General features: G+C 52.7%; 1 protein-coding gene across 5 annotated transcripts in view; it reads right to left on the bottom strand.

Annotated features, from left to right (window-relative positions):
* Positions 1-2,021: 2,021 nt before the first annotated feature.
* The window catches only part of Asphd2 (aspartate beta-hydroxylase domain containing 2), a 13,969-nt gene continuing 1,498 nt past the window's right edge, over positions 2,022-14,492 (bottom strand). For 2 of the 5 annotated variants that reach the window (XM_010603693.3, XM_010603695.3), the window contains exons 2-4: positions 10,234-11,329; positions 4,539-4,652; positions 2,022-3,576 (exon numbers count right to left, since the gene is read on the bottom strand). In XM_010603693.3, the coding sequence (XP_010601995.1) occupies positions 3,467-3,576; positions 4,539-4,652; positions 10,234-11,110 (1,101 nt within the window). In that variant the 5' untranslated portion in view covers positions 11,111-11,329 and the 3' untranslated portion in view covers positions 2,022-3,466. Of the gene's footprint in view, positions 3,577-4,538; positions 4,653-10,233; positions 11,330-11,474; positions 12,463-12,497; positions 12,631-14,492 lie in introns of those variants that run through there. The other 3 variants (XM_010603691.3, XM_010603694.2, XM_010603692.3) reach the window with 3 other exon arrangements.

Raw genomic sequence — 14,492 nt, 5'->3', positions numbered from 1 at the left:
TACCTAGATTGTACCAATAAACTCAATAAAAAGAAAAAAAAAGAATAAAAAAGCGATGGCTGGGATTTAGCTCAGTGGTTCCACCTCCTGCCTCGCAAGCACGAGGACCCAAGTTCGATCCCGGGTACCAAAAATAAAAAAGGGAGTTTATTGGCTCATGAAACTGAAAAGCCCAGAGACCGATCCAGCTTCAGGCAAAGCTGCACTCAGGATCCAGATGATCATCTGTACAGAGTGGGACCTGGTTGCCTCTGTGGGGCTCACTCTCAGGTTTTCTTCCCACTCAGTCCCCAATGCCACCCCATGAAAAGTTGCCTCTCCTTAACAGTGCCAAGCAAAGAACTTGTATCACAGCCCAGCCCAGACCTGATAGGGTGGCCAGGAGCTTAGGGAGCTCTGACTGGCCTGGCCTGGAGCTGAAGCTGTAGCAGACTTTAAAAACCCAAGCACTGAGCACAGGGCTACTGCACTCTTGCAGGAAGTTGCTCAGGGTCTGGTTGGCAAGAAGGGTTTGAAACCGCGCGGTCTTCTGGATGCCAGGGTTGGGGGCTTGCCCAGCATCACACAGCCCGGGCTTGACTCCAACTGGCTCGTTCTAGGCCCTTACTGTCCTTGCTACTCAGAGCAGTCACCTCAGCCCCAGCTACATATTAGAACGATGACAGGAAATAAGTTACAAAAATACTCTTGCCTGGGCCCCACTCCCACCACACAGAAAGAAGATGGTTTGGGACGGCTGCGCACCAGCATTTCTGTCCAGGAGCAGTGGATCAGGTGGGCCTTTCCTTTCCCCAGCGATGTGCTATAGGGCACTCAGAGTTACATGCTGATCACTGTCACCAAAGACAACCCAGAGAAGGTGTGACTCCGGGGGATGACAAATAGGTACCTGGAGGAAAGGCTCAGGGTCAGGAGAGCTGGGAGTGGCCATATGCAAATCAAGTTCTGGGCTGGCCATGACTACAAGGGCACAAGGCGCATCTGACAGGCACTTGGGGTGGCTGGTGCCCCTTCCTCACCTTGAGCATCCCTTGGAACACATAAATTACCTGAGCAACTGCCTAGCTGGCAGTGCACACACTAGGAGGGTGAGAAACATTTTGTCTCACGCGAAAGGCGCTTTTCTTCTACCTGTGTCAGCAGCCCGGCTGGGAGTACTGCCGGGACTAGGCGTGCTTGCAAAAATGCCAGGAGCCAGGCTGCTGCCGGGGCTCCTGGCCTCCAGCATCACTTAGACCCCTCTTCTAAGACAAAGGGAGGAAATGGACTACTCTTCCTGTGCCTGTTTCTCTACCCCGTGATGTTGCTGTGGCAGGTAAGGAGCTACTTCCGCCACTGCAGGCCCTTACGTGCTGTGTTCTATCTGTACAGAGGAGGAAATAGGCTCTACAAGGTCAAGGACCTGCCCAAAGTGACAAGGGAGTGAACTGCTGCTGCTGAGTCTCAAATCCTTAGCAGTACCAAAACCAAAGTCCTACTTTTGCCTGCTTGTTATCTGTAGCTCCTTAGTATTTCAAAGGTGAGCGCAAGTCCCTTGCCCCATGCACACTATTTCATTTATTTGGTACCAGGGATTGAATTTGGGACCTTGTGCTTGTGAGGCAGGCTGCGAAACCACTGAGCTAAACTTCGGCGCCCCCATGCACATAATTTTAGAAGCACACTTGGCTTCCTTTGGTATTCACCATCCGCTGTGGTGGCCCAGCTGTCTCCATGACAGGATTCACCAACCAAAAGCTACACACAGGCCCCATCTTCCTTCCAACAGACGACTTTACCACGTTACTCTGGTTTTCAGCAAGATCCTTTATTTATCTTCTGCTCCCCAATCGTGCCACTTGAGTGTGGCAGCCAGGTCCCAAAGGACCGGGGGCGGGGAACTGGATGGTGGCTTTGTAAACATGGAGCAGAACAGTCACTAAGTGTAGAAGTCATGCACCTGAGTGGTTCTGTAACAAGAGACTGAATGGGCACGAAGACTTCAGGTGTGTTGGAAATTTCCGCCATTTTCTGCGTTCTAGTTACTGGAACATATCTGGGTAGATGTTTTAAAACTCAACCACAGACGTGACCTGTGCACACGGGCTGCTAACTACCTAGTACATTTCAGATGGTGTTTCCGAGAGCTGCCTCTCCCAGCAGCTGTGGGTCTGCACCAGACAGAAACACCACTTCAGGGCCCGTGACAGCAGTACGTTCCATCCACTCCGAGGCTCGCTAGAATGAGGCTGGACACTTCCAAAAGGCATCTCTAATGTGGCCAGGAGCGACTTAGTTGACTGAGGACCTCAAACTGGCCTGTGGGGGCCCTTTGCTTTGGAATAAGATCTGAGTGTCCTTCACAGGAGACCACAAAGCCAGCACAGGGACCAGGGCTCCTTGTATATACTGGCCTGGGTTACTATGACGAAGTGCACATATCCCCGTGCAACGAGAAAGACCCAGGATTGGCCCTTCTACTGTCTCCAACTGTAGCATTGGAACACTTACCTAAAGACGGGTAAGTGAAAATCAGGAAACAGAATTGCAAAGCAAGTCAGACACCACCAGACTTAGGACTCCAGTTTGCCAGGGAAGGGTGTTCCTGGAATGTCTGTCATCAGGCAATCACGAGGCCCAGCATAGCTCTGACTAGCCCACCTGACAGTGTAACCTCCACCACTCTGGACTCAAAGCACCTACAGCGGGAAGCGTCAAGGCCCAGTGTGGCAGTAGGCTCTGTGGGCAGTGAGGTAAATGGATCCCATTCTGTGGCTGACTTGGGGGAGCCCCGGCCTTACTCTTCAGGACACAGGCCTCAGCTCAGTTGGAAAGCGCAGTCACAGAAAGGCCTCTGGTCACTGCAGCCCAGCACTCTTGCCGGCTGGGACTTGACAGTCTGGAGCGAGACAGTGATGGTGTCGGTCTCCCCGGCCCTGACTCCGCACACCAGCTCTCACAGTGTCCGGCAGCCCCTCCCCACACTAACGAAGCCGGCCTGGAGCACGGACCCAAACTGTCCCTGCCTGGGGTAGTAAAGGCCTCCTGTACGCCAGCATCAGAGGCAAGCTCTCCAGCTCTCTGGCTTGTGTTCTGTTTTTCCTTTGAAGATGACTACAAGAAGTTTTACATGATGACATTCAGACTGGAAACTGTTTGGTTACTCTATTTCAGAACACTGAAAAAAAAACATGTAGCAATGGAACAAGACCAACAGGTACCAAGTCACTGGTCAGAGTCAAAAGGATGCACTGGTAGGCCAGAAAGCAATCTCCAGAGCAATGACTGAAATCAAAGGAAATACAAGCTGAAAATTTCCCATTTACAATATCCAAAGGAAAGAGGGATCCCATATGACAGGAAACCCAAGGAGAGGGTTCCAATGAGATAGGTTTCCGGGCATGGAATCCAGGCTCGGGCATGGCTGAACCATCCTGTGGCCACCTGGGCTCCCTGCCCCTCACCAGCTCCTGCACAGGTAATTTTCTCATCGTCCTGGGGCAAAGATGAAATCCAGGGCCTGCCGTTCAGCAGCTGCAACGTTGGGATGCCACAGATCCACCATGAAGACCACCCGTGGGCCATCCTCGGCCAAACCTGCAGGAGAGAGCGAGGTTCAGCCTGCTGAGGCCAAGACCCTGGCACAGGGGCCTGGACTAGAAGATGAGAAGACCCCCCTTCTCTGACTGGAAATGTGCATATGGCTTCTGAGCAAGGCGGGGAGAAGGATCAGGAAGATGGAGGCAGGGTTGGCTGGGTGGGGTACAGAGGACACTGTCGGCAATTGTTATGACTTAAATATGGAGTGTCCTCCCCAAAAGGCTCAGTTCTGAAGTGGGGCTTTGTGAAGTGGGGACTCGTGTGGATGAGTCAACAGCTGATTATCCTGCTAAAGAGGTGAGTCCTAGATGGAGAAAGCAGGTCACTGGGGCCGTGACCCAGGAGGCTGTGTGCTTATCTCCAGCCCCTTCCTCTCTCTCTGGCTGTCCCATTGCTCCCTGCTTCCTGGCTGCCATGAGGTGAGCGGCTCTGCTCCACCCCACCCTTTGGTCATATGATTCCTACCTCGGAGCCAGCTGACCATGGACTGAACCCTCTGAAATCATGAGCCGAAATAACCCTTTCTTCCTTTTAAGCTGTGTTAGGTATTTTATTCTAGCAATGGAAAGATGACTAATATAGCAGGGAAGCTACTCTGTATGACATATACTTGTTCCAACCCCCAGAGGGAAATTCAAGAATAACACCTAATGTTGGGCCAGGGGTTTAGCTCAATGGTTCTGCTGCCTGCCTTGCAAGTGCAAAGTCCCAAGTTTAATCCCCGGTACTGAAAAACAAACAAGAATGAACCCTAATGTAAACTGTGGACTTCAGGTGATAATGTGTCAATTATACCATTACTACAGACTTAGAAATTAAACGTGTGTGTATGCGCACGCATTCTCTGAGGAGGGTGGATGGGAAGGCACATACTTGGTTTTTTCTGGAAACCTAAAATTTATCTTAAAACACAGTCTGTTGATTAAAAAAAAAAGGCAATGAGGAAGGCCGATCCCTACCTCCATGGGATGCAGTGTGCAGGAAGGAGTCATCAAAGAGGAGGCAGCGGCCTTCTGCCCAGCACTGAGGCTCACCTCCCACCACCAGCTCACAGCCACTGGGAGTTTTCAGACCTAGTGGGAGAACACAGAAGAGAGTGAAGTCACTTTGGGAGGCCTTCAGCTTCCACAGCTCTGAACGTCTGTGTCCCCTACAGCTCCTGTGTTGAAACCCTAAGATATCAGTATTAGAAAGCAGGGCTTTGGGAGGAGATGACATCTTGAGGGCAGGCACCCTTGAGGACGGGACGGATACCCTTATAAACGGGATGTGAGGGAGTCTGCCCCTTGAGAACACAGCAAATACGTATCATTTACGAATCAGATGTGGGACCTCAGCCTCACCAGATACCCAATTTGCCAGCACCTTGACCTGGCCTTCTGGCCTCAGAAGAGTGAGAAATACATCTCTGGTTTGGAGTCACCTGGTCCGTGGTATTCTGTCCTAGCAGCTCACCTGGATGGGGATGCCTGTATGGGAGTAGGGAGTTTGCTAAGGCAAATGCAGGCTGTGCACCAGAGTCCCCATCGGGCACAAACTGTTTCCATGGCCTCCATCATCCTAGTCCTGTTCTCCTTGATGAAAGCCAGGCCTGAGGCTCATGCTCCACCCTTGAGACTCCTGGATCCCAGGAAATCAAGGAAGCCAGGCTCAAACTTGCCTTGTCCAGTAACTGCTCACCCATCCCTACGGCTGCCTCCATTGCGTTTAAAAACACAGGTTTGTGGGGTGCTTACCTCTTTCCGTTTCCACCTTTAAAAGCAACTGGAGGCCCAAGGATGGGAGCTCTTAGTGTCACTTTCCTGGCACCACTAGTGGAGCACCTGAGCAGACTACCCTTCGGATGCTGACCCTCATGTGCTGTGTGACTTTGGGCAAATAACTCAACCTCTCAGAGTGCTACCTTGCTCATTTGTAAAGAGGCCACGTTAGCATAATTAACTGGCAAGGCTGCCATGTGACTTTTATCCTTGTCACCAACAACCAAAGACTGATTACACAGATTTGTGCTAATTAAACACTTTTCAGACATCACTTCATCATTCCAGACAGAGTAATTGAGCAGTTTGTGTGATCTTCTAGGTGACTAGTTAGTCTTCACTGGCCCTGAGTCCATCTGGTTCCAAAGAACAGCCTCTCATGAAGCTGGGTGCTGTGATAACATCTGCTTGCTAGGTACAGGTCATCAGCAGTGAGCTGACTGCTCAACCTCACAGGGTTAGCATGCTTTAACTCTCAACAGCTCATCTCACTAAAGAAACCGAGACCATCCGTCTGGCCCTGAAACCGTGATTTCCTGCTCCGTCACCCGCAGCTGGGGGCGTGAAGGGTGTGGAGGTGCTCAGCTTGCCAGCCGCAGGTGCTCTGCAGGCCGGTGTGGGCTGGCACAGGCAGAGGCCTTCAGGACTGTGGAGCTCTGTGCAGGGACAGTCTAGCCCAGGGTCTCAGAAGGAGCCCACCCTTTCTCTGGGCCGCTAAGTGGTGCAAGAGAGGAACGCCCTACCCGCTTCTTGTCCTCCTTATCCTGCTCCAGCCTGCCAATGGCCCAACACTGTGAAGGCCCAACAACCGGCTTAGCTGGCAAGGCTGCCCCAGATTATCTGGGGACCCTTGGGACAGAGACAAGCCTTGGATAGCCCCTCTATGGCTTACGCCTTGCTGCTCCGATCCCACTGACCCCAGAAGGATGCAGGAAGAGGGAGGAGAAAGGGCTCTGGCCTCCAGTGGTCCCCGCTTCAGGAGACTGGAGGGGCAGGTACACTCGAGCTGATCCTGGTTCCACCCGAGCCACTGCTAGAAACCTAGTGTCTACAGAAAAGACAAAGGGGCTCCTGATTGTGCTCGCGGGCCGGACTTTGCTAAGCACATGCATGCATTTTCGTGTGGTGTTTGTCCCCCCAGTGGCAGCTGCCTGCCAAGTTCTAGGTCTCAGAGGTGGCTTCTGGGAGTCGGGCAGCACAGAGGCCACATCTCAGCGCTGTGTAACCTGCCGGGTGATGGCTGGGTCGTGAGTTGTCCTGTAGTCCCACATAGAGTGGTGACAACTCCCCTCGAGGCAGCTCACAGCAGGGCTCAGCAAATGAGGACCAAACCAGCAGAAGGGGTAAGTGAGGGGCGTGGTGGGGGCTGCCATGGCCTTCACGGACAAGTTCATCCATCACTGCCCAACCCAGCAAGGAGCAGGAGAGGAGGAACTGGCATCTCCAGAACGCAGCTCTGGGACTGCAGGTGTCTCCTCTGCCTCCGCCTCTGCCCTCCTGATTCCTTCTCTGTCACCATACGTGGTCACAGGAACCTAACACACTTCCACTTTCTTCCTGGGTGCACATTAACAGGGGCCCGATCATGTAAAGCAGGAAACTCTGAGAGAACTTGACCTCCAGGCTGGGCACCTGCCGCACCAGTGGGACGGCTTCCAGGAAGGATCCTGGCTGTACAGGGAACACTCAGCACTGTGTTCGGCAGTTAACTAGCTGGGCCAGAAGAAAACGACAGGCTGTGAAGAGGTCCACATGGGTGTGTTTACGTATACAGGCTTACGTTATACAGGTGTACAAGGCACATTAACACACAGGAAATAAAGCCTCCATTTTTCTTCCTACTCAACACACCTGCCTGAAACTCTACCCCATCGATCCTCAAACGCCTTTCCCTCGCCATCCTTACGAAGCTTTCGGGAAAGCATGCAGGGGCTGTGGATGCAGCTCAGTGGTAGAATGCTTGTCTAGCATGCACGAGGCCCTGGACTTACTCCCCAGAATCACAAAAAACAAAACAAAGGAACTAAAGGAAAACCTCTGAAATGAAAAGCATCACTCCCCACTGCCAACAGCCTCAAGTGCCCTGCCCAGCACTGAGTCCCCCTGTGCTCCTCCCACCATCCTACCAACCTCAGTCCACACCAGCAAAACACAGACACAGCTGCCACAAGACCGCATGGGGAGGCCTGGCTCCTCCGCACCCCTCCAGGGCAGCCCACTGCCCTGACACCCCGTCCGGAGTGTGCCCGCTGCTCAGAGCGTGCCCTGGCGCCTCGCCCAGGGGTTACTGACCATGGTCACCACTCGGGTTAACATCTGCCTTGCAGATTATCTGACATCCCAGTCTACCGAGTAGTTCGCACCTACTACATCTGCCCCTCACGGCAGCGCCGCAGATAGGTCTGATGCCCTCCAGCTTAGGGAGAGGTGGAGGTGCAGGCCACGCGAGGTGCACCGGGCAAGCAGGGGTGAGTGGGACCTGCGCTGGGGTCTGCTGCCTCCCACGCCTGCTCCTGTCCCACTGTTTCCCAAGTGCACAGGCCATGTCACACAGATCTTCACTTACACTGTTTACCGAATGCTGTCACACGTCCGGAACTGTGCCAGTGGCCACGTAAGACGTGACTCCTCCAGCCCTCTCAGTAGCCCTGAAGCACTCAGTCTCCACTTTGCAGGCCGGAGACCCTCAGCCACCTGCCCAGGCTCACAGCGGCCCATGAGTCCAGACCCTGCCACTGCACCTGCCCGGCCCGGCACTGACTCTTGCAATGCCAGGTCAGCGGCTCCATCGACTCCCCTCTTCTCTTTTTAATAAGTAAAGTCTCCTGTCAAACCACATCCTACTCAGGATCTGGACCCACAGCACAGAAGAGAGCAGGGGGAGCAGAGCCCCTGTGGGTACAGATGGGGTGCGGGGCCTACAGTACCCTGCTCTGACCGCGCCCTGGCAGCCCTGAGGCTTCCCGCAGAGCACACTGAAGAAGTCAGCACGGTAGCACACACCTGTAATCCCAGATACTCAGGAGGCTGAGGCAAGAGCATCACAAGCTCAAGGCCATCCTGGCAATGTAGTGAGAAACCATCTCAAAATAAGAAGAGCTGAGGGTGTGGCTCGGTGGTACAGCTCTTCAGAGTCGCCTCCCAAATCAGCCTGATCCTCTCTGGCTTAGGGAGGAAAAGTAGAAGTGCCAAGTCTTTGGCCCAGGTATATCCCCGATTCAAGGACCTGGGTTCTACCCGCAGGACTACAAAACAACCACAGAGGACACACTGATGGACCCACTGCAGTCCACACAAGGACCCTCCTGCTGTCCTCTCCACCCGCACCCGAAGGCGGTGGTGGCGCTTCTGAAAGCTGGGTGCCGTGACTTGTGCCAATGAGGACGCTCACCAGCGAGGCTGCCATCCGGCAGCCACCCTTCCACCTCCACTCCCCAGGCATCAGGCCTCGCAGCACTGGAGGACTTGCTGCCCTACTGATGGAGCTGCTGGTATCCAGCCACTACCGATGGCTGGCCCTGTACCAGGCTGTGCAAACACTTTCAATACACACACACTCAGAGTGGATCCTCAGGCTAACTCCAAGTAGGAGAATCTTTCAACCTCCACTTTCCAGAAGAGGAAACAGAGGCTCAGAGCATGAGCACACTGCCCAAAGTGACAGTTAGCCGGTGGTAAGGCGAGGGTGCAAACGAAGGTGACTTAACTCCAGACGCTGTGGGCAAAACTACTGGTATCCACACACAGTACATGTATTACCAATTTTGCCAGGATCTGAGTAAAACACCCGTAACACCAAGCATCAGCTCCTCCTTAGTGACTGAAGAAGTGCAAGCACCTTGCACAGTCTTGAACTTCTTCAGGTCCTCAGTGATCTTTATAACTACCTTTGGCTCTACAGCGATGGTAAAAAAGACAGTGGTCACTAGCCCTATGTGACCATGATTGCTCAAGTCAAAAGTAGTTACTCAGCTGTGCTGGCCATTTTGTACATTTGTTTTCAGCACTGGGGATAGAATCTAGGGCCTTACATAGGCTAGGCAAGCACTCTTCCACAAATCTGCCTTCCAGACTTGCATTAACCACATTTCAAGCACTGAACAGTCACCGAGGCTAGTGGGTGCGACCTTGGGCAGCGAACACTTTCATCATCACAGGATGGTCTCCTTACGGGCTGCTGTCAGAAATGAGATTTAGGGCTGGGTATCTGGCTCATGGGTAGAGCACGTGCTGAGCATGCACGAGGCCCTGGGTTTCATCAGCACTGCCCAAAAAGGAAAAAAGAAAAAGCCTGATGTGCTGCGCACCTTCACATCTGTAATCCCAGCGCTATAGGAAGCTGAGGCGGGAAGAATGCAAGTTTGAGCCCAGCCTGGGCAACTTGGCAATTAATGCTGCCAAGATCATGTCTCAAAATAAAAATAAAAAAAGGATGGGGATGTAGCTCAGTGCAAAGGCCCTGGGTTCAATCCCTAGTGCTGAAAAAAAAAAAAAAAAAAAAGGAAGGAAGGAAAGAAAGGGAAAAGGAAAAGCTTGGGCTTATACTAACCTCAGGTTTCACTGGGGATGCAATTTCTGCTATCATAATTGTTTACATATGATTATCAATTTTGTTTTTTTTTTGAGACAGGGTCTCACTATGTAGTTGAGACTGACCTGGAACTCACTACGTAGCCCAGGCTGGTCTCGAACTCACAGCGATCCTCCTGCCTCAGCCTCCCAAGTGCTGGGATTACAGGCGTGCGCCACCACGCTCAGCGATTATCAATTTTTAATAAGAGCACAAGGAAGCAAACGTGTAATTCTAGCTGTCTGAGCTCCCCGACGTTCACATCCCCTGCTCAGAAAGGCTGTGACATGACTGCGCCCCGGGGACCCTGTCCTCACAACTCACCCAAGTGGCACCGGATGCGGATATTTGTGGGCCCGTAGTGCTCGTTTATCACAGTCCCGGGGCTCAGCATGGAGATGCACGCGTTCCCGAAAACATTGTTCCCAATACAGGTCCGAAGGCTTCCCAGCAAGCGGTACGTCCGTGGGCACTTCCTGCAGTTCCTGGGGACGCAAACGCCCTGATTGACCAAGTAAAAGGTGAACCACTCCCCACTGGGGGTGCTGTTCATTTTCCACCCCTGTGGGAGGCTGCAGTTTGAGAAAGCTTTGTAGAGGGCCTCAAATTCACACAGAATGGTCTGGAAGTTCCGCTCCAGCACCTCGACATCATGTTTCTGTGCGTCCCTTGGGAAGTACGGCGTGGTGGGGAGGTCAGGCAGGAAAAAGACCTCAGGCTTCTGGATGGAAGGCCGGCTGCTCAGGTAGCGGCCCTGCTCACGGATGCCCTTGTGGATGCGGCCCATGCCGGACCATGAGTAGCGCTTGGCATACTCCTGCAGGTTGTGGTAGAGTTTCTGGTTGAGGCCCTCGCTGTGGGTGCAGCGGATGCACTCGGGTGACTGGCAGTACACGTAACCGTTCTGCAGCCCGTTGGCATCAGCACCCTGCATGAGTGAGTTCACAGAGACGTAGGACCGTGGCTGCTCCCTGCCCACGTGGTAGCAGTACCACACAAACAGGACCAGCAGGCAGGCCACGGTGACCACAGCACTGGTGTCACAATCCCGCACAGACTGGATGCCACTGGCGATGCAGTCCCTCAAGCCATCCAGGGACCAGCTCCAGGCCACTAGCCACTCGAGTGACATCTTGGGGGGCTTATTACTGGGGATAGAAAGCCAGATGAGACAGTCAATCCTCTGGGGTCCCATAGGCATCCACACCTTGCAGGTTAGCGTGGAGGGCAAGGGGTGGCCAGGGCAGGGGGAGGCATGGCTGCCGCTGTTCCTTGTGTCCTGCCACAGCTGGCATGGATGGGCGATGAGGCCACTACTCTACTCTGCAAAAGTCGCTATGGTGCGGGGGGAGGAGCTGGCAGATGTCCCATTAGCAGGTGGGCTTGGCCACTATGAAAGGATGTTTTAGGAAGTCCAAACCTGGAAAAAAGGAAGATACAGCATAAATATCACACCTTCAAACTCCCTCAACACACGCACACGGTCTCGGGCCATTTCAGACAGCTCTTGGCTTGGGACACCCTTTGCGATCGTGCCTTCCTCTCCCATTGTACCACCGTCTCACCTCTCAGGAGGCCAGCAGTGTGTCATCTGCCGTAGGGCTGTCGGCTCACTTCAGCAGCCCCACCACCTACACCACGCCATCCACAGGAGGTGCTACCATCTCCATTTCACAGAGGAGAAAGATGAAGCCCAGAGAGGCTGGATATGGCACTCAAGTCTCACAGCCAAGGACCCAGACTTCACCTGCCTTCAAGCCCTGCACTATGTACTTTGCTGAATAGTTTAACGTGCTCACTCTCCTTTAACTCCTACATCTTTTATTCAGAGGAAAGCCAGATCAAAGAGCATCTTAAAAATGGCAAAGAGCCTTTAAAACTGATGCTCTTTACTTTGCCTTGCTTTTCTCAAGCACCTCATCCTTCTTATTTAATCTGTCTTGCCTCTACCAAGAGTTAGGCCAATACTAAGATCAGGAAGTAGGTTCTCTGGGGTCAAAATCATGGTGGACACAGGTTTTTTCTGCCTCCCGGCTTGGAGACTGCCTGCTGCCTCACTCGTGGGGCTGTAAGATTATAGGATAGGGGTAGGATGGAAGAAGCCCTTCCAGGCTTGACTCAGCTTCCCACATGCAGAAGTCCTTTTGCCTGCCGTTTTGCCACAGATCGGGGCCAGCACCTAGCACCTCAATGACCCTAATAACTGAAAAGGTGGATCGGAGCCCAGGTGTCATGGGCAGAACCCCAGCATCTGAAACATAGTGTTCATCCTGCTTATTCCAACCCAGTGGGACGAGGCAGCCCGAGATCCTGTACATTTTTCAGCTGTAGAAGCACATTCTGAGCCCTGATTTTGTACTCTTGTCTCCTCTCCTAGGAGATATGAGGGCAACTAATCAAGTGGGGAAAGTGGACCCTCTCCCTTCCTGAGCACTGATTTGGCCTGGAAACTACTTGAGCCTAGCAGAGAAGTCCTGAGTTCAAGCTGGAGGCGGCTGCACGGAGGATTAAGGCCCACACGGGCAGACCACTTCTCTTCTCCAAGTCTCCGTTCTTCATCTGCTGAATGGGGTCAGCATTCATCTCACCGGCTGATGATGACAGATGACGACGGCTGGACAGCACTTACGATCACAGTGCACGAGCACCCAGGCCACGCCGGTCACTGGGAGAACCTGAGGCATCACACAGCAGCCAGCAGACTGCAGTGGGTGGGGAAAGGAAGGTATCTCAGGACAGATCCCAAGAGCGCAGGAAAGTCCCAAACACTCAGTGCCACGCAGATATCTCTAGTGATCTTTCTATCTCTTGACTTGCTAAGCTAAAAGCAAAAGGGAAACCTTTGTTGCTTATTAACTGCCTAAGGGCTTTCCCCAGTTTTGGTTGATAAAGAATCACTTGATTCTAATGTTTAGTTAAGTCAGAAACACCTGCTGAATATTCACGGGGATTTTTATGTTTCTAAGAAAAATACCAGAGCAAGGAGGTTAGAAACTACATTTTTCCCTCTATGTGTTCTCAATTTCTTCTCAGACACAGCAGAGAAAGAGGCTGGCTCTACTGGATGTTGAGACTCTTTGTTTCCTCTTGTTTTCTACTTCTATTGTAAATTGGCAGCTGTTTCCTTCCTCTTTAAGAAAAGGGAGGAAAATCCAGAGGAAAGGTGTGTTGTCTAGCGCCATCTCCAAAACAGAACCCAGGATTCCTGAAACTCAGTGTGAAACTCTCATCAGTGTGATAACAAGCACTTTTAGGAAAGGAATTTCCCCATCACTGAGCTAAGTCCCTAAGTGGAACTCTTAAAACTCTGTCTCTCAGGAGCAAGATTTATTTTTTTTACATATGCTAAGAGTGAGATGGTGATAATTTCACAAGCACCTGTTAAGTTAAATCAGCCTTGTTAATCACTCAAGTCCAAGCCCATCAAAATGCAAAGAAAACCAGGCCGATGAGAGAACTTCTCCAGCCCTCCCTCACCCCCTCCTCCAGGAAGACTGTTCTGTAAGAAGCCAGCTGTGAGCCCTCTGAGAGGCTAGGCCTAAGCAAGAGACAGCCCAAGATCCTGATGTCCTGATCCCAGCTTCAGACCCTCCTGGCAGGAACAAGGACAGCACTGGGAGCTCAGATTCAGACTTCACACCACCCAGTTACTTTTAGCCAAGAAGGCCGGCAGACTCCTGGCCCCAGAAGGGCATTTGTAAGTTCACAGATGATCGGTGGCAATAAAAGAAACCTTTCTGTTGGTAGTGACTGGATATTTATTAGGCATCGATTCCACACCCCCCAACTGCCCTCCGTCCCCAGGAAGTTCCTTATCTCAGGGACTACAGTAAACCCCAGCCTTCTGCACACATCTGCTCATTTCCACGTTTAAATTCTGTCCCCAACAGGGAGGGGGACATCTTGCTGTTGTGTACTTTAGTAACTCGGAAACTCAGATCTTAAAGGTCAGTTGGCTCTGGGGAATAGAGTCCAGATTCAAGTCAATCCAGTGTAACTCCTGACACCATGAATGTAAGGCTTGAGGAGGAGACAGCTAGACCTGACCCAGTTCACAGTTGGGCCCACGAGGCTGTCCGGTGCTAAAGGGCTCCGGTCACCCTTTGGGTGAGGCCACGTCTCTGTGGATCCCCCTGTGCCGCACCCCAGCAAGGGGCAGGCCACACGCTTAGCTCAGGAGCCACAGAGTCAGGGGCAAGCCCTTCCCCTGTGGGGCTCCCCGTCTCCTCACTCCAGGCCAGCAAAGATCTCAGAAAGGAGGGCAGAGGGCGGGTTAAGGTAGGTGGTGACCACCAGGAGGCTAGAGAGTGAAAAAGACTGGGCAACGGGAAGGTGAGTGTTGGAAGGAAAAGTGGGCGACCAGCTAAGTACGGATGAAAGACGGAGATGAACAGCGCATGATAACTCCTGGAACAGAGGAGGGTCACCAAGGGGAAATACGGAAGTGGGTGATGCTGAAGGCCAGGGCAGGGGAGAGGCAGGAAGGAAGGGGGGTTTCAGGGGAAGGGGTGCTGTGGGGGAGGAGACTGCGACCAGGAGGAAGAAAGAGGAGGAGGAGATGATGGAGGAGGCGGAGGAGAGGA

The sequence above is a fragment of the Fukomys damarensis genome, unplaced genomic scaffold, assembly GCF_012274545.1.
Source record: "Fukomys damarensis isolate Sample0158 unplaced genomic scaffold, DMR_v1.0_HiC HiC_scaffold_12, whole genome shotgun sequence".
In the NCBI taxonomy this organism is placed as follows: domain Eukaryota; kingdom Metazoa; phylum Chordata; class Mammalia; order Rodentia; family Bathyergidae; genus Fukomys; species Fukomys damarensis.
This window is presented reverse-complemented; position numbering and strand designations above follow the sequence as displayed.